Source organism: Somniosus microcephalus, chromosome 5, assembly GCF_052327205.1.
Source record: "Somniosus microcephalus isolate GS21.2 chromosome 5, FLI_Smic_1.0, whole genome shotgun sequence".
NCBI classification, from domain to species: Eukaryota; Metazoa; Chordata; class Chondrichthyes; order Squaliformes; family Somniosidae; genus Somniosus; species Somniosus microcephalus.
In genome coordinates, this window is record NC_140991.1 from 37,028,946 (window position 1) to 37,054,254 (window position 25,309).

The 25,309-nt window shown below is 41.2% G+C and overlaps 1 protein-coding gene across 8 annotated transcripts in view; it reads left to right on the forward strand.

Annotated features, from left to right (window-relative positions):
• rbm33a (RNA binding motif protein 33a) overlaps positions 1-25,309 on the forward strand; it is a 170,792-nt gene that overhangs the window by 32,135 nt on the left and 113,348 nt on the right. For 5 of the 8 annotated variants that reach the window (XM_085987527.1, XM_085987530.1, XM_085987533.1 and 2 more), the window contains exons 5-7: positions 17,160-17,511; positions 21,354-21,494; positions 23,023-23,043. In XM_085987527.1, coding sequence (XP_085843653.1) covers positions 17,160-17,511; positions 21,354-21,494; positions 23,023-23,043 — 514 coding nt within the window. The remainder of the gene's footprint in view (positions 1-17,159; positions 17,512-21,353; positions 21,495-23,022; positions 23,044-25,309) is intronic. The other 3 variants (XM_085987529.1, XM_085987531.1, XM_085987532.1) reach the window with 2 other exon arrangements.

The following is a 25,309-nucleotide window of genomic DNA, read 5'->3' on the forward strand; positions in this document are numbered from 1 at the left end:
AGGGACCTAGTGTAATGTAGCCAAGTTTGCGGATGATACAAAGATGAGTGAGAAAGAAAGTTGTGCAGAGGACTCAAAGAATCTACCAAGGGGTATAGACTGGCTAAGTGAGTGGGCAAACATTTGGCAGATGGAGTATAATGTGGGAAAGTGCGAGGTTATCCACTTTGGCAGGAAAAATACAAAAGCAAATTATTTAAATGGAGAGAGATTACAAAATGCTACAGTTCAGATGGACCTGGGGGTCCTTGTGCATGAAACACAAAAAGTTAGTATGCAGGTACAGCAAGTAATCAAAAAGGCAAATGGAATGTTGGCCTTTATTGCAAGGGGGTTGGAGTATAAAAGCAGGGAAGTCCTGCTACAACTGTACAGGGTATTGGTGAGACCACACCTGGAGTACTATGTACAGTTTTGGTCTCCTTATTTAAGGAAGGATATACTTGCATTGGCGACAGTTCAGAGATGATTCATGAGGTTAATTCCAGAGATGAGGGGGTTAACTTATGAAGAAAGGTTGAGCAGGTTGCCTATACTCATTGGAATTTAGAAGAATGAGAGGTGATCTTATTGAAACATAATAAGATACTGAGGGGGCTCGACGAGGTAAATGCAGAGAGGATGTTTCCCCCCGTGGGGAAATCTAGCACTCGGGGGCATAGTTTCAGAATAAAGGGTTGCCCTTTTAGAACTGAGATGAGGAGGAATTTCTTCTGAGGGTCATAAATCTGGAATTCTCTGCCCCAGAGAGCTGTGGAGGCTGGGTCATTAAATACATTTAAGGTGGAGATACAGATTTTGCAAGATAAGGGAGTGAAGGGTTATGGGGAGCGGGTAGGGAAGTGGCTTTGAGCCCAAGATCGGCCATTATCTTACTGAATGGCGGCGCAGGCTCGAGGGGCCAAGTGGCCTATTCCTGCTCCTATTTCTTATGTTCTTAAAGACGGTTAAATGAAATTGAGGTACATTTCAGCCATAATGTCATTGAATAGCAGAACACTACGAAACAAAAACGCCATGGGAAAAGTGATCCAACTGTGCCTAACTAAAGAAGTTAAGGCTAGCATTAGATTGAAAGAAGCTTATAATGTTGCAAAGAGTAATAGTAAGCCTGAGGATTGGGAGAGTTTCAGAAACCAGCAAAGGTTGACCAAAAAATTGATAAAAAGGGAATAAATAGAATGAGAAAACTAGCAAGAAATATAAAAGCAGATTATAAGAGTTTCTACAAGTATGTAAAAAGGAAAAGAGTAGGAAAAGTAAACGTTGGTCCCTTAGAGGCTGAGACGGGAGAAATTATTATGGGGAATAAGGAAATGGCAGAAGCGTTAAACAAATATTTTGTATCTGTCTTCACAGTAGAAGACACAAAAAGCATACCAAAAATGGTGGGGAACCAAGGGTCGAATGAAGATGAGGAACTTAACGTAATTAATATAAGTAGCGAAACTAATGGGACTAAAAGCCGACAAATTCCCTGGACCTGGCGGCCTACATCCTAGGGTTCTAAAACAGGTGGCTGAAGAGATAGTGGAAGCATTGCTTTTGATCTTCCAAAATCCCCTAGATTCTGGAATGGTCCCAGCGGATTGGAAGGTCGCAAATGAAACGCTGCTATTCAAGAAAGGAGGGAGAGAAAAAATAGGCAGCTACAGGCCAGTTAGCCTGACATCAGTTGTCGGGAAAATGCTGGAATCCATTGTTAAGGAAGTGGTATCAAGTCCCTTAGAAAATCATAACGTGATTAGGCAGATTTAACATGGTTTTATGAAAGGGAAATCGTATTCAACAAATTTATTAGAGTTTTTTGAGGATGTAACTAGCAGGGTAGAAAAAGGGGAACCAGTGAATGTAGTATATTTGGATTTCCAAAAGGCATTCGAGAACGTGCCACATAAAAGGTTATTACACAAGATTAGAGCTCATGGGGTTGGGGGTACTATAGTAGCCTGGATAGAGGATTGGTTAACTGACAGAAAACAGAGTGTAGGGATAAACAGATCTTTTTCAGATTGGCAGGCTGTAACTAGTGGGGTGCCGCAAGGATCAGTGTTGGGGCCTCAGCTATTTACAATCTATATTTATGATCTAGATGAAGGGACCGAGTGTAAAGTATCCAAGTTTGTTGATGATACAAAACTAGGTGGGACAGTAAGCTGTGAGGAGAACAGAGTCTGCAAAGGGATATAGATAGACTAAGTGAGTGGGCAGCAAGGTGGCAGATGGAGTATAATGTAGGGAAACGTGAGGTTATTCACTTTGGTAGGAAGAATAGAAAAACAATATTTTTAAAATGGTGAGAAACTTTCAAATGTTGGTGTTTAGAGAGATTTGGGTGTCCTCATGCAAGAAACACAAAGCTAGCATGCAGGTACAGCAAGCAAATAAGGAAGGCAAATGGCATGTTGGCCTTTATTGCGAGGGGGTTTGTGTATAAGAGTAAGGAAGTCTTGCTACAATTGTACAGGGCCTTGGTGAGACCACACCTGGAGTACTGTGCAGAGTTTTGGTCTCCTTATCTAAGGAAGGATATACTTACCTTGGAGGTGGTGCAACAAAGGTTCACTAGATTGATTCCTGGGATGAGAGGGCTGTCCTATGATGAGAGATTGTGTAGAATGGGCCGATACTCTCGAGTTTAGAAGAATGAGAGGTGATCTCATTGAAACATACAAGATTCTGAAGGGGATTGACAGGGTAGATGCTGAGAGGTTGTTTCCCCTGGTTGGAGTGTCAAGAACTAGGGGGCATAGTCTCAGGATAAGGGGTTGGCCATTTAATACTGAGATGAGGAATTTCTTCACTCAGAGGGTTGTGAATCTTTGGAATTCTTTGCCCCAGAGGGCTGTGAACGCTGAGTCTTTGAGTATATTCAAGGCTGAGATATAGATTTTTGGACTCTCGGGGAATCAAGTGATACGGAGATCAGGCGGGAAAGTGGAGTTGAGGTGATCAGCTATGATCTTATTGATGGCGGAGCAGGCTTGAGGGGCCGCATGGCCTATTCCTGCTCTTACTACTAATGTTCTTATGTAACAAGCTCGAGGGGCCGAAAGGTCTCGTCCTGTTCCTACGACTCGCTCATCGAGAGCCAGTGCCTACTAGGACGGCACTAACAAAGTGCTTGTTAGTATTTATTTTCTCCCCTTTCCACTGTTCAAACACTCCTTCATCCATTCCTTGACCTATTCTGAGAAAATTATTCCCTTAAAGATTACCCAATGTTACAAGCCATTAATAAATTAGGAGATTTTCCAAGTACTACAGATTACAATCCAGTTCTATCCAGTAGTTTTTTCCTAAAGTATGATAATTTTTCACCACTTGGTAGTGTGAATGTTGCATCCTAAATGAAGGTTACAGAATACCATCTGTGTGGCTGTATTTTCAATCTCTACCTGATGAATGGAAAAAAAACTGAGGCACAATTTAGTACTGTATAAAGAACATACGAAATAGTGAAATTTGGCATAAATGTCAAATTTGTCGAAGGATTAACGCAAGCTGTACAAAGGTCAATATCCCCAGGATTAATTAAAAGTATGTTTTGTTGTATTTTGCTGTATAAGATAATGACCACCACAGTTATAACTTGAAATGTAATGGTGTAGCTAACTACAGTACAATAAAATGTGTTCAAAGTAAAGGCACTCTAATTTACTGAAATAAATGTTTAGTAGTGTAAAAGACTGGAAAAATACAGAACAGGGCACAGGGGAATGCACGTATAATTACACTGCCTCTGGTGAGCTGTGCTTTACCTAGAGCAATTTACCATTCCTCTTCTGCTTGAAGATCTTTTATCACAGGTTCTGTAGAGAAATTAGTTAATTGTACCATGGTAATCTGCAGCTACCTATTTACTAAAACCTCTCTCTCATATATTGGTTTTATTACTGTAATGTAAAAATGTCTAAAATTCATGCTGTCCACATGCTTCAGGGCACCTAAAATAACCTTTTAATTAATCGTCAAAGCAGTACTTTGCTGATAGGTGAGAATAACATGAATTAGCCATGTAACTTTTCCACTGGCCAGATGGCTTTTAAATTAGGTTACTAATTAATTAGGTTCTTCTTTGGAATTTGTACCTGCTGCAGATCTACTTCCATTGGAGTGATAGGGGTACCTGAACTTCCTGTCTTGTATTTGCCGTTAGATTAAATTGTGTTTTTGACAATGTAAGTATCTTAAAATTTGCTTAATGAAGTGTTACCTAAAAAGCTTCAACAGTAATCTATAAATCCATCACACTGACCTGTACATTAACGGCATGCCTTCACAGATTGATTACAGTATTATTTTACCAAATCATGGTTGCTTCATTGAGTGATTTGAAGAGACCCAGAGGGCTAAGCTGCTGAAAAACTAACATTTGTTTTTGTTCAGTCCTCTGCCAACTGCAGGCTGAAACCCATGTTGTCAAGAGGGCAATCATGAAATGCAGTCCCTTTGACATCTTTGATGTTGGCAGCATAATGTTGGGATGCCTCCTGAATTTTCCTTGTGCTATATGGATGATGTAAAATTCTTTATCCCATGTCAGCACTGAGGCATTCTTGGTTTCCTTCGATTAAAAGTTCCCTATTGTGGTAGTTTAAAAAAAAAAAAAAAAATCATCCTTCATTTTATTACTTGTTTTTATTTGCCCCTCTTGTAAAGGTGCCAAGTCATGCCAGCATATGATTCAGTGGGTGCTGGTAGCCATCTGATACCATGGCCTCGATTTTAACCCCCCTCCTTCCCCCGCCGAATGGAGGAAGGGGGTGGGGTGGGGGCAGTGTGGGTTAAAATATCAAAATTGAGCAACCCAACCCCATTCCTGGCCGCCGTTATATTTAAGGTGATGATTCAGGCACTGAATGAGGCTCCCATTAAAAGTAGGCAAGGGTCTACTTCACAGACGAAAGTTACGGCCTGATGATGTGCCGTGACTTTTTAACCTCAACACTGGGAGTCCCGCGCTGTCTGCTGCCCGGCAGCAGCAACACGGCAGAAGGAGCCGACTAGCTAAAAGAGGCCCAGGTAAGTTTTAGAACTTTGCCAGGATTTAAGCTCTTTGTGGGGTTGAAGGAGCAGGTGTGTTCCTCTTTTTCCACCACCACCCCCCCCACCCTTCACCACACCTAAGTGGGCCAGGCCTCACTAGGAACCGCCGACCTCCATCCATCAGGATCATGTCCATCAGCAGGCACCCCTATATTGATTGCAGCCTCTCTTTTTCCACCCCCGATCACAGCCTGAAGCTCTTTTCTTAACCCTCCCTCTCCCCACTGACTCTGCTGGGGACCGTTCCCACGGGTCTCTGGCTGTGGCCTCCTGCTGCTAAATATCAGCTCATTCCCACCGGCTGTCGGGCGGGAGTCTGCACAGAATTATTTGAGGCCCTGCCGTTAAGGTAGGCAGGGCCTCCACGTCCCGGCCTTGCCGGGTTCTTAACCCGCCACCGGGCTCCCCCACAGCCTAAATACCAGACCCATGTGCAAGAGCCAATTTTTCATGTGAGCGCTAGGTGGCTTAGTACCACATCGCACAGTGCATTTACCCACTGAACCATTTTAAGCAATTGACAATTCCAGATAAAGGGCCAGATTCTCGAGCAAGCTTCTCTTTAACAGCTAGGTTATAGTAACCAAGGTGTCGCCCTTGGCTCACTGATAGTATTCTCACTTGAGTCAGAAGGTTGTGGGCTCGAGCCCCACTCCAGAGACTTGGGCGCATAATCTAGGCTGGCACTGCAGGTGCTGCACTGTCGGCGGTGTTTTCTTTCGGATGAGACTTAAATCGAGGCCCCATCTGCCCTCGGGTGAACGCAAAATATCCCATGACACTATTTGAAGAAGAGCAGAGGAGTTTTCCCCAGTGCCTGGCCAATAGTTATACCTCAACCAACATCATTTAAAAAGCAAGATATCTGGTCATTATCTCATTGCTGTTTGTGGGACCTTGCTGTGCATAAATTGGCTCCCGTGTTTTCCTACGTTGCAACAATCTACACTTCAAAAGTACTTAATTGGCTGTAAATTACTTTGGGAACTCGAAGTCGTGAAAGATGCTATATAAATGCAAGTTCTTTCTTGCATGCTATTGAAAGAGAATGGTTATTTAACCTTGCATGGAAACTAATATTGAATCAGGGATGGGAACTCGCTAAAATTAACGTAAGCAAAATAACAGTAATGAGGAAAATAATGGCACTAAAGAGTGATAAATCCTCAGGAACAGATGGTTTCCAGTCCAGGGTTTTAAAGGAGGTAGGTGAGAACATTGCAAGTGCCCTAACTATAATCTTCCAAAGTTCTTTCGATTTGCTAACTTCCTTTTAGATTGGAAAATTGTGCATGTCACTCCGCTATTTAAAAAAGGTGAGAGGCGGAAACCAGGGAATTTTAGACCAGTTAGCCTAACGCCTGTCGTTGTGAAATTGCTGGAGTCTAAAATTAAAGATCGAGCAACTGAACACCGTGAAAATTTTCAGCTGATCAGAGAACCAGCATGGATTTGTAAAGGTCAGGTCATGCCTGACAAACCTGATTGAATTTTTTTGAAGAGGTGACTGAAGTCATGGACAGGGGACTCTCTCACTGGGTGTTATTTATATGGACCGTGATAAATTCCCTCCTAAGAGACTTAGCTAAAGTTGAAGCTCATGGAACTGAAGGTAAATTATTGGCTGAGCGACAGGAGGCAGGCAGTAGGGATAATGGGCAGGTATTCTAATTGGCAGGATGTGACTAGTGTCTTGCAAGGATCTGTGTTGGGGTCTCAACTATTCACCATATTTATTAACGGCTTAGATGATGGGATAGAAAGTCACAGATCCAAGTTTGCAGAAGACACAAAGATGGGCGCCATTGTAAGCAGGGTAGATGGAAGCATAAAATTACAAAGGCATAGTGACATTAAGTGAATGGGCAAAACTGGCAAATGGTTTTTAATGTTGGCAAGTGTGAGGTCATCCACTTTGGACCCAAAATGGATAGAACAGAGTACTTTCTAAAAAGCTAGAAACAGTGGAGGTCCAAAAAAGACGTGTGGGGGGGGGGGGGGTGTCCATGCACGTAGAACATTAAAATGTCATGGACAGGTACAGGAAATAATCAAAAAGGCTAATTTAATATAATAATTCAACTTTATTGTCACTGTACAATGCACAAGTACATGAACAACGAAATGTGATCTTGCAAGCTCCCATGAGTCCAGTACAAATAACATTAACATTAAACGTAAATAGCACCGTCCTGGGAGAAGCAAAGCCGCTGCGTCTGTGCGTGCCGCCATTCCATTTCCACCATTCCTCCTGTCCGACAATCTTCAGCCCAACGCCCGGGCCTGCTGGCCTTTACATCTAGAGGACTAGAACGAATACAAGACGGTAGAAGTTTAGCAACAGCTATACAAAGCCCTTAGACCACACCTGGAGTATTGTGAGCAGTTCTGGGCACCACACCTTCGGAAGGATATATTGGCATTGGAGGGAGTGCAGCGTAGGTTTACCAGAATGATACCTAAGGGTTAAATTACGAGGAGAGATTACAGAAACTAGGGCTGTAATTCCCTGGAATTTAGAAGGTTAAGGGGTGATTTGATCAAAGTTTTCAAGAACTGATACGGTTGATAGAGAAACTATTTCTGCTGGTTGGGGATTCCAGGACTAGGGACCATAGTCTCAAAATTAGAGCCAGGCCTTTCAGGAGTGAAGTTAGGAAACACTTTTTCTATACACAAAGGGTGGTAGAAGTTTGGAAAACTCTTCTGCAAATGACAGTTGATGCTGGGTTAATTTTAAATCTGAGATTGATAGTTTTTTGTTAACCAAACGTATCAAGGGATTTGGGACAAAACCGCATGTATGGAGTTCAGTCACTCATCAGTCATTGAATGGTGGAACAGACTCGGGCTCAATGGCCGACTCCTGTTCCTGTGGAAATGAAGCTACCTGGCACTAAGGTATATACAGTAGTGCTAAATGAAAAATCCCTTGCTGTACATCCAAAAGAAAGTTGGATTCCTTGCATATCTTCGGCATTTGTTGAATTTGAAGCAAAATTCCTTCTTTTGGCCACTTCTAAGTTTTCATCAAGAAATGGCTAGAAACATAGAAACATAGATAGGAGCAGGAGTAGGCCATTCGGCCCCTCGAGCCTGCTCCGCCATTCAATGAGATCATGGCTGATCGTCCAAATTCAGTACCCTGTTCCTGCCTTCTCTCCATATCCCTCGATTCCCCCTAGCCTTAAGAAATATATCCAACTCCTTCTTGAATATATTTAATGAATTGGCCTCTACTGCCGCCTTTGGTAGAGAATTCCACAGGTTCACCACTCTCTGGGTGAAGAAATTCCTCCTCATCTCTGTCCTAAATGGCTTACCCCTTATCCTTAGACTGTGACCCCTGGTTCTGGACTCCCCAACCATCACGAACATCCTTCCAGCATCTAGTCTGTCCAGTCCTGTTAGAATTTTATAAGTTTCGATGAGATCCCCTCATTTTTCTAAACTCCAGCGAGTACAAGCCCAATCGACCCAATCTCTCCTCGTACGTCATTCCTGCCATCCCAGGTATCGGCCTGGTGAATCTTCGCTGCACTCCTTCCATGGCAAGAACATCCTTCCTCAGATAAGGCGACCAAAACTGCACACAATACTCCAGATGTGGTCTCCCCAAGGCCCTGTACAACTGCAACAAGACATCCTTGTTCCTGTACTCAAACCCTCTCGCTACGAAGGCCAACATACCATTTGCTGCCTTAACCGCCTGCTGCACCTGCATGCTTACTTCCAGCGACTGGTGCACAAGGACGCCCAGGTCTCGTTGCACTTCCCCTTCTCCCAATCTATTGCCATTCAGATAATCTGCCTTCCTGTTTTTGACACCAAAGTGGATAACCTCGCATTTATCCACGTTATATTGCATCTGCCATGCTTCTGCCCAATCACCCAACCTGTCCAAATCATACTGGAGTATCTGGGTATCCTCCTCACAGCGCACACGCCCACCCAGCTTTGTGTCGTCTGCAAACTTGGAGATATTACATCTAGTTCCCTCGTCCAGATCATTAATATATAGGGTCCAAGGACCGATCCCTGCGGTACCCCACTAGTCACTGCCTGCCACTCGGGGGGGAAAAAGAGCCGTTTATTCCAACTCTTTGCTTTCTGTCTGCCAACCAGTTCTCTATCCCAGTCAATACCTTGCCCCCAATCCCATGTGCCTTAATTTTACATGCTAATCTCTTATGCGGGACCTTATCGAAAGCCTTTTGAAAATCCAAATACACCACATCCACTGGTTCTCCCATCTCTATTTTACCAGTTACATCCTCAAAAAATTCCAGTAGATTAGTCAAGCACGATTTACCTTTTGTAAATCCATGTTGACTTTGTCTGATCCAGTCACTTTTTTCCAAGTGTTCTGCTATTGCATCCTTTATAATGGACTCTAGCATTTTCCCCACTATCGATGTCAGGCTTACCGGTCTGTAATTCCCTGTTTTCTCTCTACCACCCTTTTTGAACAGTGGGGTAACTTTAGCTACCCGCCAATCCATGGGTACTGTTCCAGAGTCTATCGAATTTTGGAAGATGACACGCAATGCATCTACTATTTCTAAGGCCACTTCCTTAAGTACCCTAGGATGTAGATTATCAGGCCCTGGGGATTTATCAGCCCTCAATCCCATCAATTTCCCTAACACCATTTCCCTACAAATACTGATTTCTATCAGTTCCTCCCTGTCATTAGACCCTATGTTCCCCGACATCTTTGGGAGGTTATTTGTGTCCTCGTTTGTGAAGACAGAACCAAAGTATGTATTTAATTGGTCTGCCATTTCTTTGTTCCCCATTATAAATTCCCCTGATTCTGTCTGCAAGGGACCTACGCTTGACTTCACCAATCTTTTTCTCTTCACATATCTATAAAAGCTTTTACACCCAGTTTTTATGTTCACTGCAAGCTTACTCTCATACTCCATTTCCCCCTTTTTAATTAATCCCTTTGTCCTCTTTTGAATCCTAAACTGCTCCCAATCCTCAGGTTTACTGCTTTTTCTGGCCAATTTATATGTCCTCTCCTTGGATCTTATGCTATACCTAATTTCCCTTGTTAGCCACGGTTGAGTCACCTTTTTTATTTTTATGCCAAATTGGGATGAACAAAATTTGTAGTCCATGCGATCTTTGAATGTTTGCCATTGCCCATCCACCGTCAACCCTTTGAGTGTCATTCCCCAATCAATCCTACCCAACTCGTGCCTCATACCATCGTAGTCTCCTTTATTTAAATTCTACTTTTTATGTCCAGCTTTGAATGTATTGGAAGTGAAACATTGGTTCTCTTATGCAACTGTCAAAAGAGCTGTAGATAACTTTTGACAGAAAAAAAAAACCACATTGGCTCGACAGTGTGAAGGATCAACCCTTGGGTCTGCTATTTCTAACCAAAGTCTGGCAAAATGATTAGTTGAACATATTGTACATTATCCCCCAAGACATGAAAAGCCTTTGCATAATGCAAGATGGTGTGCACGTCTCCATCTTGGACTACTCTTTGTATTTGACAGTATCTGTAGGGATGTTTTTGGTTTATCAGCCACAATTTGGCAGATTTGTTTTGACAACCGGTTTGCTGGGAGTGTACTATAGGCCCCCAAACAGTCAGGGGGAGATAGAGGAACAGATATGTAGGCAAATCTCAGAAGTGTGAAAATAATAGGGTAATAATAGTGGGGGATTTCAACTTCCCCAATATAAATTGGGATAGTCAGAGTGTGAAAGGCTTAGAGGGTGCAGAATTCTTAAAGTGCATCCAGGAGAGCTTTTTGAGCCAACATGTAGAAAGTCCTACAAGAGAGGGGGCGGTACTGGACCTAATTCTGGGGAATGTAGCCGGGCAAGTGGTGGAAGTATCAGTCGGAGAGCATTTTGGCGACAGTGACCATAATTCGGTGAGATTTAAGGTGGTCATGGAAAAAGACAAAGACGGCCCGGAAATAAGAGTTCTAAATTGGGGGAAGGCCGATTTTAATATGATAAGGCAGGATCTGGCCAAAGTGGACTGGGCGCAGCTACTTATAGGAAAATCCACATCAAAACAGTGGGAGACTTTCAGAAGGGAAATAGAGAGAGTACAACGCCAACATGTTCCTGTAAAGGTCAAGGGTGGGGACCAACAAGCAAAGGGAACCTTGGATGACAAGGGATATACAAAAATGCATTAGAAATAAAAGGGGGGCTTTTGGCAGTTACTAAAGACGGAAGAAGCCCTAGAGGAGTATTAAAAAGTGCAGGGGCATACTTAAAAAAGAAATTAGGAGGGCGAGGAGGGGCCATGAAATAACACTGGCGAGCAAAATAAAGGAAAATCCTAAGATGTTTTATAAGTATATTAAGGGCAAGAGGATAACCAGGGAAAGGGTAGGGCCCATTAGGGACCAAAGTGGCAATCTGTGTGTAGAGCCAGATGATGTAGGCGGGGTTTTAAATGAATTTTTTGCATCTGTGTTCACTATGGAGAAAGACGATGCAGACATAGAAATCGGGCAAGGGGACTGTGACATACTTGAACATATTAGCATCGAGAGGGAGGAGGTGCTAGCGGTTTTAGCAGGCCAAAAAGTGGATAAATCCCCAGGCCCGGACGAGATGTATCCCAGGCTGCTGTGGGAGGCAAAGGAGGAGATTGCAGGGGCTCTGACACAAATTTTCAGAACCTCTCTGGCCACAGGGGATGTACCAGAGGACTGGAGAACAGCTAATGTAGTACCATTATACAAGAAGGGTAGCAGGGATAAACCAGGGAATTACAGGCCAGTGAGCCTAACATCTGTGGTAGGGAAATTATTGGAAAAAATTCTGAGGGACAAAATTAGTCTCCACTTGGAGAGGCAAGGATTAATCGGGGATAGTCAGCATGGCTTTGTCAAGGGTAAATCATGTCTGACAAATCTGATTGAATTTTTCGAGGGGGTGACTAGGGGGGTGGATGAGGGAAATGCTGTGGATGTGGTTTACATGGACTTCAGTAAAGCTTTTGACAAAGTCCCGCATAGGAGACTGGTCAAGAAGGTACGAGCCCATGGGATCCAGGGTGCCTTGGCGCGTTGGATCCTAAACTGGCTGAGTGGCAGGAGGCAGAGGGTGATGGTCGAAGGTTGCTTTTGTGACTGGAAGCCTGTGTCCAGTGGGGTACCTCAGGGATCGGTGCTGGGTCCCTTGTTGTTTGTGATCTACATAAATGATTTGGATGAGAATGTGAAAGGTATGATCAGTAAGTTCGCAGATGACACGAAAATTGGTGGGGTGGTAAATTGCGAGGAGGAAAGCCTCAGGCTACAGGACGATATAAACGGGTTGGTCAGATGGGCGGAAAAGTGGCAAATGGAATTTAACCCTGAAAAGTGCGAGGTGATGCATTTTGGACGGACAAATAAGGCAAGGGAATACACAATGAGTGGTAGGACCCTAGGAAGTACAGAGGGTCAGAGGGACCTTGGTGTACATGTACATAGATCCCTGAAGGCAGCGGAACAGGTAGATAAGGTGGTTAAAAAGGCATATGGGATACTTGCCTTCATTAGCCGAGGCATAGAATATAAGAGCAGGGAGGTTATGATGGAGCTGTACAAAACGCTGGTGAGGCCACAGCTGGAGTAGTGTGCAGTTCTGGTCGCCTCACTATAGGAAGGATGTGATTGCCTTGGAGAGGGTGCAGAGGAGATTCACCAGGATGTTACCTGGGATGGAGCGCCTCAGCTATGAAGAAAGACTAAACAGGCTGGGGTTGTTTTCCTTGGAGCAAAGAAGGCTGAGGGGGGACCTGATTGAGGTGTACAAAATGATGAGGGGCATAGATAGGGTAGATAAAGAGGAACTTTTCCCCTTAGTAGGGGGGTCAATAACAAGGGGGCATAGATTCAGGGTAAGGGGCCGGAGATTTAAGGAGGAACTTTTTCACCCAGAGGGTGGTTGGAATGTGGAACTCAATGCCTAAAAGGGTGGTAGAGGCAGGAACCCTCACAACATTCAAGAAGCATTTGGATGAGCACTTGAAATGCCATTGCATACAAGGCTATGGACCAAGTGCTGGAAAATGGGATTAGACTGGACAGGGATGGATGGGCGGCGCAGACACGATGGGCCGAAGGGCCTCTTTCTGTGCTGTAAAACTCTATGACTCTATATGGAGAAGGTCACCAGGCTGCTCCTCAATACTTGCTGTACCCAAGTTCTGAGGGGTGTGGATGATGTTGAAACAGGAAGATTGTAAGATTGATTACCTTGTAGGATTGTTGAATTTTTTTTGAAGTATTATGCACTTACCAAGGTTTCCTCCTTTCCATGGCTTTATCATGGATTGATTGCACATTTTATTACAAAAATATGTCTGGGGTTTCTGTTCTGCCTCCTGGAGTTAAGGAAACACTGCACATCCCGAGGAATATTTCTTTATATGGTAGTGCGTACATCACAAGGCAGCAACTTGTCACAGTCTCAAACATCTTAGAGACTTTGACTTTTAATCTTTACAATTCACAGCCTGAGTTTATTTCTACACTATTTGGAACATACTTCGTTTAAGGAATGAAGACTCTACAAGGCATTTAATCTTAATTTTGGTTGACACATTTTTGTTGTATCCTGGAACAAAAACAATAGAGTAAATAGAAAAACCCCTTAAAGGAACATATCTTCATAAATATTCACAGTTTGTATTTCTGTCTCTGTGTGATTTGTAAGTAAATCTCAGAACTGTCAATCTTATAGTAGCATCTGCTTTGTGTAATAATACTGCGGTCTAAGCCTTGTTGGTGCAGTTGTTTCAGTGGTACTGGCATCGGGGACAAGAACATTTCAGATTTATATATTGGGTTAGTGTTCGACTAAATGTTTATTTCATTAAGTTCAGGTTATCGTTCAGGGCCTGACCTGTGGTAAATGCCATGTGGTATTCAGGGTCCTTCACAGGGCCGGATTAGCATTGGCGTTCTGTGATAGAAATTCTGTTCTATTACCAATTCTTGGAAATTTCTGCAGCACACTTTTATTTTTGCATTGACTGGCTGAAAACGACCGTATCTAGATTGCAGTGTACATTGCGGCTTATTGGGCTGTGGTTCTTGTCCAACTTTTTTTTTAATATACAGTAGTGGGTTTTCATTTGTTGAAATCCAGTGGGTGCAAAGCTTAAACTTTTTATTAGGTCTTCTGAGACTGTTCACTGCTGAGCCCAAGGGTTTGATGTTTAATTGTGTTTGTTATGTTGGTATGTATACAGTGCAGTGGACATTTCTTACCCATTTGGGTCTAAATCTCTTGCATTGAAATCTTTTTTCAGAGGTTTATCTTTTTAAGTGCACATTCTGCATCAATTTAAGAGACCATTTTAAGTTCTGCAGTAGTTTTGAACAGTTGCTTTATTTCCATACTTTGCAGGAAATTTGCCTGTTTCTTAACTTAACTGGGGGCTGTAATATTGATTTATGGATCACTTTCCTTTGGCTTCTTTTCAAAATTATTTGTAGCATTTGACAGAAAAGCTACAATTTGCACCATGGATTGATTTTTTGACATCTCAATGAATGGTGTCAAACTGGTTCAGGGAAAATCTGAGAGATCTGGAAGTGATAGTAAACTCAATACTTAACATGTCCAGTCATGGCCGAGCAGCAGTCAACAAAGTGAACAGAATTCTGAGCTACATTGCCAAATCAGTAGAGTGCAAGTCTGAAGCTGTCATGCTGACGTTGTACCATGCTCTAGTCAGGTGGCACTTAGAGTACAGTGTTGAAACACAAGGGAAAGGGCCAATGCCTTGGAAGCAGTGTGGAGAAAGGCAATAAGGCTGATAAATGTAAGCTAAGGGCTCGTAGGTACAAACCAGCAAAAGCAAGTTCAGGGCTTGTGTCAGGAAACATTTGCCACAAAGAGTGATTTAATACTTGGTATGGCTTTCAGGTAGGACAGTGGCGGTTGAAAACCGGAATCATTTAAGCAGTATTGAGATGCTGTAATTGGAGGGCTGTACGCTTCTATGAAAAGTAAGCTTGATAGGCTGAATGGAATTGCTCATTTGTACTACTTTTTGTTATCCTTGAGATCTCGGCCACCTTGTCACTATTAGGGTTTAGGGGTGGCACTGTAAGCTTGAAAACTCAAATCAGCTGGCCAGTGCTGGGAGGTTAGAATATCTTTGAAGCTACTGGATTTAAAAAATGAATTTCATATTCTAAATTTATCTTGGCTTTCATTTTGATTTATTAGCCCACCATACAAACACAAACATGTGTGCTATATGTATGTTGATGTTCTGTAGATGAGTGTTTTGTGCTCAACATACAGTCAGTAAGACACTGAGAAAACATCCAAGAACAATGTAGAAGGCAGCAGTCAAGATATTGCTTCATTATATTCCACATTCACTGACCTTTGCAAATGCTGAATATCTATCCCTTCTAGCAAAATCTAATTTGTTTCAGAAACATCTGTAATATAAAAAGAGGCATGGGGATAAGGAAAATATTAAGGCAAATATCAGTGGTAGGCGTTTTGTCAATTACCCATTTGGACCTCACTTAGAAAATCAGCATAACCATTTCTTGACCAATCTTTTTCTCATCAGCTACTTTTGATGTTTTTCTTTATAAATGTAGAAGTAGTTTATTTAAAATGACTAATTTGGTGGGTTACAGCTCATGTTGGTGACTGAATTTTTAGACGTTCATTTTTAGATGTTTTTTGTCTCTATTTGTAATCACTTCTCTTCCCTTGCTAGTAAAATTGTGTTCAGCAACCATTTCAGTGTGGCTGATTGACGACAGCTTGGGCTGTTTTTAACTGTTGAGGTCTTTTAATGCTGATGGAATTGTTCTATATTGAGAGACAGCAATCCCAGACTAAGGCATCCTAAGTGAGAATTGGTGCTCTTGCTATGTCCTGCTAATGATCACGTTTTCCAATCTCTCCTGCTTGGGATTGGAGGTGGCATTAAGCTTGAAATGTTTTTTCCCCTTGTGCTTGGTTCTGCCATGCAAAATATGTAAAAAAAAAAAAAAATTATTAAACATAAAATTGCATTTGTAATTATTAGGGAAGGAGGATTTACTTTGTAAAATCCGTCTAAGCATTGATTTGCAACTGCAGTAATTAAATAACACCACCATCTTTGTAATTAGTCTGTGCTAGCATTTTGACTGTCTCTCTTTACTCCAACAGCAACTGCTAAATTGGCAGCCGGTGACTTCCAAGTACCTGGGGCACCTGCCTAAAACGGGCATGAAGTGCCTTGAATATGCTAATCATGGGCCTAATGCCAACTTCAGGACCCCAATGTCAAATTCAGTTTAAAAGCTGGGTAGAGCAAATGCCGTGCATTCTCTGTTCAGCTTTTACAGGCCTACAGCGGTCCTTAAAGCGTGAGATTTCAGTATATGGTGGCAAGATTGTGCAATCGAGGTGACAAGTTTTCATTTCCATTATAGGAGTGGACATTATAATGGGAAACGTTAACACAAAAAGCGTGACAAAAATGTGGTGATAAATCAAGTGGACGATGAAAGTGGCAGCCGATATAATATTTTAGCAGATGTAATATTTTGTCAAATGTAATGAGTATTTTGCTAGTGACCACACTCTGTTTAAATAGACTAAACCTGCTAAGATCAAACCTTTTTTGTCATGCAATTTTAAAACGCCTGTTTTTATTTAATACTATTGAGAAAGGTTGAAATCGCAAGTGAATTAATTCATATTTAAGGTTTGTTGTAATTAAATCTTAATATGTGGTACCAAGGATTTTAATTTGGAACCTTTGAGTGTTGTAGTGATACTTCAGGTTCATCACTGCAAGGTATAAAACATAGCCATTACATTAATTTAGTGATAAAAGGATAAATTTTACTTAGACTATTGTGATTTTTTTTGTCTGGTATACATCTAAAATGTATTTTCTTTCATAAAACTTGTTTGTCTATTGCTCAAGCATCATTGCAATTTAGAATTAAAAGCAAAGATGGTGCAACACTGAGTTGCATAACGTTTTGATATTTAATGATGCAATGTGTTTTTGAAATCTATTTACATTTTTAATTGTAATGCAGAGGACAAAGATTTTAAAAAGCCATGATTTCTACATTTTAAGTCTTTATTTTTTCTTGCAGTTACCAAGGTGTATCTATCGACCTCGATGCCTCAACATCTTTTACGGGTACATCCTTAGAACTGTCCAAGAATATCGGTGATAAATCTACCGAAGAGATATTCCATTATGCAGACCAAGATGCAGATGATGAAAATGCAGCCCTGGAAGTTGTAGAAGAAACACAAGAAGAAATGGAAGGCTACGCCCCGGACGAATATGTTGAAGAGGAAGAAGGTGTGCAGTATGAAGGCAACGACACAGAGCTAGGAGACGACCAAATGGATTACCCGGGAGAACAGGGCGAAGAGGAGATGTACAATGATGAAGTGTTAGACCTTGAAATCAATGACCCTCTAGATGATGAATTTCAAGTAAGTCCTTTTCTGTTGTATCATTTCAGATAACACTTCATCACCAGTATCCAGGCTGATTTTAAAACTATTTCTGTCCCAGGGGAGGTGTGAAAATTAGACCTATTATCACTTGCTGTCAGTTTCTTTATCTCCTGTCTGACAAAGTTTATGTTGACAGCTTGTTTGGAGGTAGGCAATACTCTTCTGACAGGCTTAGAGACTGCTTGGCATTATGACCTTGAGGGTTGTATCTTTGTGAAAAAGCCTGCATTGTCTGATGCAGATACACTGCCAATTGTCAAGCACAGTTAAGGTGAAAGGTTTTTTATCAGCAGATTGGATGGGATCTGATTGAGCCCTGTAAAGGTGCATAGATTACTGACCTCTTTAGAATGTTAATTTTCCAGAAATGATTGATGTCCTTTGCATCCTTTCTTTCAACACATAGCAACTTTAAGCTGAATAAAGAGATTAACTCTTGGCTGTTGAGATGATCTCTAGCGTAGAAGCATTTATCATCATTAAGTGGGTAAAACCACATAAGTCAAGTGTATTTTTGAATGGGAATAGAAGCTGATCTAATTAATGAGTATTATGACATGGAAAATTATTTTCAGGAAAATGATTGAAGCTGACACTGGACCAGAAAATTTAAATTCTTTCAAGTAATTTTGTAATTTCAAAACATACAAGAAAACTCTATATAAGGAAGTGATTTCAAAATTATCCAATATCACTGAGCTTTTGATAGCAGTTTTAGTGAATTGGGGGGAAAATAATGTGTTTAAATTAAGCATTAAAACTTGTAATTGCAGCATTATTTTTACTACAGGTTTTTTTTCTCCCCACCCAAAAACACTCTTCCTGTTCTGTTACGACTGAACAGTCAAATTTACCCTCGTCGTTCATGGATGCTCAATTCTATTTCTGCCAAGAGGCGCCCCTAAGCAACGCAGGAAAGTATACCCTTTTCAGAGACTCCGACAAGGCTGGCAAATTCATTCTATTGGGGTCAGTGTGAATGCCTGTCAAAACTGATTTGAATTTGAGTCTCCAGACTGTTAACATTATAACCTCTGGTGAATCTTGTGGACGTAAAAATGGCTGATGTAGAAAATGGAGACTGGCTGGTGTCATATGGAGCACTTTTCTAAAGTTGGTATTAAGATGTGTTACTGGGCCTTGATAACGGAACTTTACCCTGCATTGAACACGTACTAGGTATGACCCGAGGAATATGTGATGCAGACATTAGGTAGAAAAAGTGAAAATGTTCAATTTCTCCTCACTGTTGCTTCCTGTCTTGATGACCACAAAAATTGGAATTTAAGGGTGACTTTCTGCACGTGTGTTTGGACTTCGTTTTTCAAATTGGAGATGACCACACCCTGCCATTTCTCCTGGAAGCAACATTTTTTAAATGTGGACAATGCTAATTATATAAAAATTCTATTTCTTATAGAAGAACAAATGATGTATTGTAAAAGCATTGCATGGTTTCTTGTTTTGGAACCATGATAAATCAGGAGTTTTGAACATTGAAACCTAGGAACAGGAGTAGGCCATTCAGCCCCTTGAGCCTGTTTTGTTATTCAATTAGATTATGGCTGATCTGTACCTCAACTCCATTGGATCATAGCTGATGTGTACCTCAACTGCATTTACCCACCTTTGTTCCATATACCTTGATATTCTTGCCTAACAATCTATCGATCTCAGACTAGATTGCAATTGACCCAGCACCCACAGCTTTTTAGATTGCCACTACCCTTTGTGTGAAAATGTTGTTCCTGATTTCACCCCTAAAGGATCTAGCTCTAATTTTAAGATTATGCTGCCTTGTTCTGGGTTTTCCCACCAGAGGAAATTGTTTCTCTGTATCTACCCTACCGAATTCCTAAATCATTTTTAATACCTTGATTAGATCATGCCTCAACATTCTAAACTTAAGGCAATACAGGGCAAGTTTTTGCAACCAGACCTCCTAATGTAACTCTCTAAGCCCTAGTATAATTTAACCCTTTGAGCCCTAGTATAATTTTGGTGAATCTGCTGTACACCCTGCAAGGCCAATGCATCTTTCCTTAGGTTGGGTGCTCAAACTGAACGCTGTACTCCAGATGGGGTCTGATTAAGGCTCTGTACAACTGAAGCATCACTTCTTCACTTTTTTTTACTTCCAATCTTCATGCGATAAAGACCAATGTTCCATTAGCCATTTTGATTACATTTTGTAGCTGTGCACTAGCTTTTAGTTATTTGTGTACATAGACACCCAATTCCCTTTGCTCCTCCATAGCTACTAGCCTCTCACCATTGGGGAAAATAGCCTGATTTGTTTTCCTCGGGTCCTCGCACTTCCCCATTGAACTCCATAATGCTCAATTAGTCTATGTCCCTTTGTAACTTCCCACCTCATCCATGCAACTTGTCTCTCCTAGCTTAAGTGTCACCTGCAAACTTGGATATACAACTCTCTCTTCCTTCATCCATGTCATTAATGCATATGGTGGAAAATCTGCAACCCCAGTATAGGTCCCTAGGGAGCACCATTTGTCACATAGCGCCAATTTCAGAATGTTTCCTTTATCGCTACTCTCTTCTGCCTCCCAACCAATTACCAACCCATATCACACGGTTACCTCCAATTCCATGTGCTGTCATTTTTGCTAATGTCTTGTGTGGAACCTTATCAGATGCTTTCTGGAAGTCCATATAGACAACATCCATGCTAGTGATCTCCTCAAAAAATAATCAACTAGATTAGTCAGACATTACCTACCCATCACAAATTCATGCAGACTCTGATCAGCTAATATTTGCCCAAGTGCACAGTCACACTGTCTGAGAGATTTCAGTAACTTCCCCGCAATTGATGTTAAACTGACAGATCTGTAGTTACTTGGTTTTTCTCCCTCCCTTAAATAATGGAGTGACATTTGCAAATTTGGGTTTGAGCACTGTGCTGCATTCTAAATCTGGGTTCCAGCCTAAGTATATAGTTATTATAGGGGCAAATTGATGGTCAAGAAATGCAGGAATCAAATTATATCGCAACTTGGTTCAAGAACAGACAATGAAATGATTGGCTTAAGTTGCTGCAGGCACTGTCTCTAAACAGTAAAATGTTATTTGGTGCATTCTAAAGTACAGCTTCAAATTTGGGGGATAAGCTACAGAATATTGATCTACACATAGACTGAGTGTGTGTTTGACACTTACAAGTTTTGGTACAAGCACATCATGTGAGTTAGAATAAACTTCATGGAAAGGCGAAAGGATAACTCGGCAGGATAAATCGTTAAGTAGCTATACAGTAACATTTGTCAAGGAATACTGGAAACATACCAACTCGGTGAAATAGGAACAATTGTATTAAATGGAAGACTGTGTAATGAAGTAAATAACACGGCTTGGGTGTGAAAGTCAGTAAAAGCCAATGTTCCCTCTAATTTTTTTGTGTGCGTGGTACCTTTAAATTTCTGCGCGGCACAGTATCTTGATGCGAACAGCTTGTGAGTGGCCTGCGCGGTACCTTTCCGATTGCTGCTTGGCCGCACACATGTGCAGCTTAGAGGCAACATTGGTGAAATAATCCATTTTTCGACCTATAAATTGCTTAGTTTTATTTAATAAGCAGATCAGTTGCAGGCTTGTAACAAACTTGTATATCTACTACTGTCTCTGTATAATGTAAAGAAATGCTAATTCTAACCAATTGCGTGGACATAAGATTGCTTCACAATGATAAACACTTGCCTCATCTTGGCTGTCTGAAATAGAGAAGAAAATTCTATGCATTTTGTAACGTATTGAATGATACCGATCTCCTGGAAGGGTAAACTTGTCTTTGTTATCAGGATGAAGAATATACACAGTTGTATGTCTCAAACCAGGATATGCCAGGACAGCTCCAAGCTCAGGGCAATGAAGAATATGAAGAAGCAGCAGCTACAGATAGACAGGAGCAAGTTGTAGAAACTGTCAAAGAACCTGAAGAGGTAAAGTGACAATGTAGTTTTATATACGGCAATTCTCCACTGAATGAGTTCCCGACCTCATTTAGGTCAATAGGGAAACTTCAGAGTGTCAACCAAGTGTTTCCACACAAGAATGGATAGATAATCGAAGGATGTATCAACCCAGGTTCCTTTGACATATTCAGTGGTGGCTAAATAGTGGAATTGACAGTGGTGTGGGATTCATCCTCTCAACTGTAGGCTGTTGGGAAGAGTGTTAAAACAATTTGAAAAGCAGTTTCCCTTAACGTTCTGAAAGACACTGCTTGCTTGTGTATTAAGCCATGCAGACCAGAAGGTCCTAGGTTTGATTACCTACCCATGCTGGTTTAACTAATCTCAGCAGCTTACGACAGTTGAGCTCAGTGCTTCTGAACTAATTTGAAAAATATGTTGGGATTACTATTTCTGATTGCTACGTAAAAAGGATGTTGACTTGTGTATCAAGCCTCAACAAAAACAAAGTGCATTTATATAGCGCCTTTAACATAGTAAAACGTCCCAATGCGCTTCACATGAGCGTTATCAAATAAAATTTGACATCGAGCCACATCAGGAGATATTAGGACAGATGACCAAAAGCTTGGTTTAAGTAGTGTCTTAAAGGAGGAGAGACAGAGAGGTTTAGGGAGGGAATTCCAGAGCTCAAGGCCAAGGCAGCTGAAGGCATGGCCGCCAATAGTGAAGCGATTAAAATCGGTGATGTGCAAGTAGCCAGAATTGGAGGAGCAGAGATCTCTGAGGGTCATAGGGCTGGAGGAGATTATAGAGATGGGGAGGGGGCGAGGCTATGGAGGGAATTGAAAACGAGTATGAGAATTTTTAAACTGAGTCGTTGCCTGAGCAGGAGCCAATGTAGGTCAGCAAGCACGGGTGTTGGGTGAATGAGACTTGGTGCAAGTTAGGATATGGGCAGCAGAGTTTTGGATCATCTCCAGTTTATAAAGGGTGGAAGATGGGAGGTTGACCGAGAGAGCATTGGAATAGTCGAGCCCAGAGGTAATGGGCATGGATGAGGGCTTCAGCAGAAGGGGTGGAGTTGGGCGATGTTACGGAGTGAAAGTAGGTGGTAACATGTTCAATAACTGAAATCTTTTACAAACCAATTTTTTTAAACTGCTGTTAACTGTTTAAGAAGATTAACTGAAATCCAGAGAGTTAGGTATTTCATGGAATTTTTAATGCTTGACTCTTCCATTAACCATTACAAGTACTCAAATATTTGTAAATTGTGAAACAAAAATTAGACTTGTCATTTACCCTTAGACAGCCCGCAAGTTCCTGGCAGTGACTTTCTCCCTGGGTTGGATGGATTTTCAGCTCTCGCTCCTTTATACTGAAATAAAAACTGTTGCATGAGTAAGGCTACTGTGATGCCAGGAGTAGCTTTGTTAAACTTCATAATCTATAGATCTAAAACACTTTGAATTCTGTTTCTTATTTTCTCTTTCTCCTACTTTTTCTCATTTTGAATTTGTAATCTGTTTTCTAATCTCTTTTCTCAATTCAGAAAACTTTTTTAAAGAAGCAAGTAAGTATATCTTCTACCTGGCTCCCACTGTCTCTTTTTTGAGGTGAGACTACATTTTTAAGAACTTCTTTTTTCTAATTGAAAATCCAGACTTGGAATATCAACCTCGTTCTATAATAAATCTTATATGGTTAATTTTAAGCATTTATGCGTAAATCAGGGAGATCTTTTGCTGACAAGTAAATCATACACGGCCTAAGCCCGACAGTATGTTTTGAGCTGGGAGAGGGAAGAAATTCTATTTCCAGTTAGTTTCCTTGCACCTGACATGGATATTAATGTGATCTTTTTCACAGTGATCATTGGTTCATAAGGGAGAGAAAAGAAAGTGATTGACTTAAGATAGTTTTGCTTTTGAGTCACAGTCCCTTGGGCATGCTGGTTGAAAGAACTGGTTTCAAATTTTGAGACTTGCATTTGACATGTCAACCCAGCTCCAAGGAAAAGATATTATACAACATTGTATAAGGCCCTTAACTTGGAAAGTTCGCATCTTCCATGTTATAATTTCACATCAGTGTTCGTTTGAGAGCTTGGTTTCCTATGGATGTTGATCCATTCCTCCCTCACTGAATTTCTGATGTCTACATAATTAATTGGACAGTCTGCTCCAACAGCCTTCTCTCAGATTGACGAAGTTGCACAGGGTCCTGGTCATCTGCTTTGATGCCCTGTTTGCATCGCATGGTGAAACTTGATAAATACTGACCCAATTTCTTAACTAAGCTGGACATTTCCACTTCTGGATAGCAGGAAAATAAGTGCATGTTTTGCAGGAGCCAGACCAGTTCTTTGAGAAACCAAGGGGCCAGTGAGCTCAATTGTTGAGATGGGATAGATTTGACAGCAGTGGAGAATGTTAACCTGATCACTGTTTCTAGAGTTTAGTAATGTACTAAGCAATCTATCATAGTCAATCATTTAAAAAAAAAATTGTATCCTTCAAACTTTAAGACATAATTGATATTTTGGAGCACTTTACAACAGTATACAATAGAACTAATGTCACCAAATATATTAACAGTTTTTACTCTATAACTGGACTTTTGAACAACAGGAGGTTGAATGGCCTTTGAATTTTGAAAAATTATGTTAACCATATACATAATTAGGAAAAAAAATTTAGTAGCCACAACACAAACTTGTGCATATGTTCTCGATGGTACCATTCAAATTTGGACAGCCGTTCAGCAAAGTTGTATTACCCCTTGTTTGGATCGTAAGGAGATAGGTCTACCTTTGTAAAAGGACAAATGTAAGAAGTCACACAACACCAGGTTATAGTCCAACAGCTTTATTTGAAATCACAAGCTTTCGGAGCGCTGCTCCTTCGTCAGGTGAAGTGAAGAGATGCATATAGGCACAGCATATATAGTCAGAGAGTACTGCCAGATGATTACAGGTAATCTTTCTAACTGCCCTTTATCACACCAGTTAGAAAGATTACCTGTAATCATCTGGCAGTACTCTCTGACTATATATGCTGTGCTTATATGCAACTCTTCACTTCACCTGACGAAGGAGCAGCGCTCCGAAAGCTTGTGATTTCAAATAAAGCTGTTGGACTATAACCTGGTGTTGTGTGACTTCTTACATTTGTCCACCCCAGTCCAACACCGGCATCTCCACATCATTTGTAAAAGGAGGTGACCCTCCTTGGTGAAATTGCCGATGGTATAAACAGGATAATGAATGACTATCCTTAATTTGTCACAAAGCAAGCATCATTTACATTGCAATGTGCTCCAATGAATGAGAACCTAATATTTCAAATATTCAATGATTTTCACCTGTTGGTGAAACTTTACTTCCCAATATTTTCTTGTTCCAGTTCCATTTGTAGGAAATGTTCCCTAGCCTGAGCCTGCTCATTGCCTTTGCTCTGCCCTGCCCACAACTTTGTGTGAGTTCTCCCATCAATTCTGGAGATGGTCCAGTGATAAAAGCTTCAGTGAATCTATCCAAGCCGATCTGGCAGGTGCCAAAAAAGCAACAGTTGGAGGCACAGATCAGTCCTAATCCAATTTGTGGCTCAGGTGTCTGCCCTGAGCATTCACTACTGGCTACTTTTCAAATGGTGTTAGCTAAAATACTTTCAATCTGGAATACTTGTTAAATACAGATAAAGGAAATGACAGTTAATACATAATACAGTAAGATCTTCCTGTTGAAGTAAACTCCCTGTAATCAGTACAAGGAAAATGCTATATTAATTGTAGCACTTAACTGTTATATTTTACATAATTTAATGCCTTTTGTAACCCTC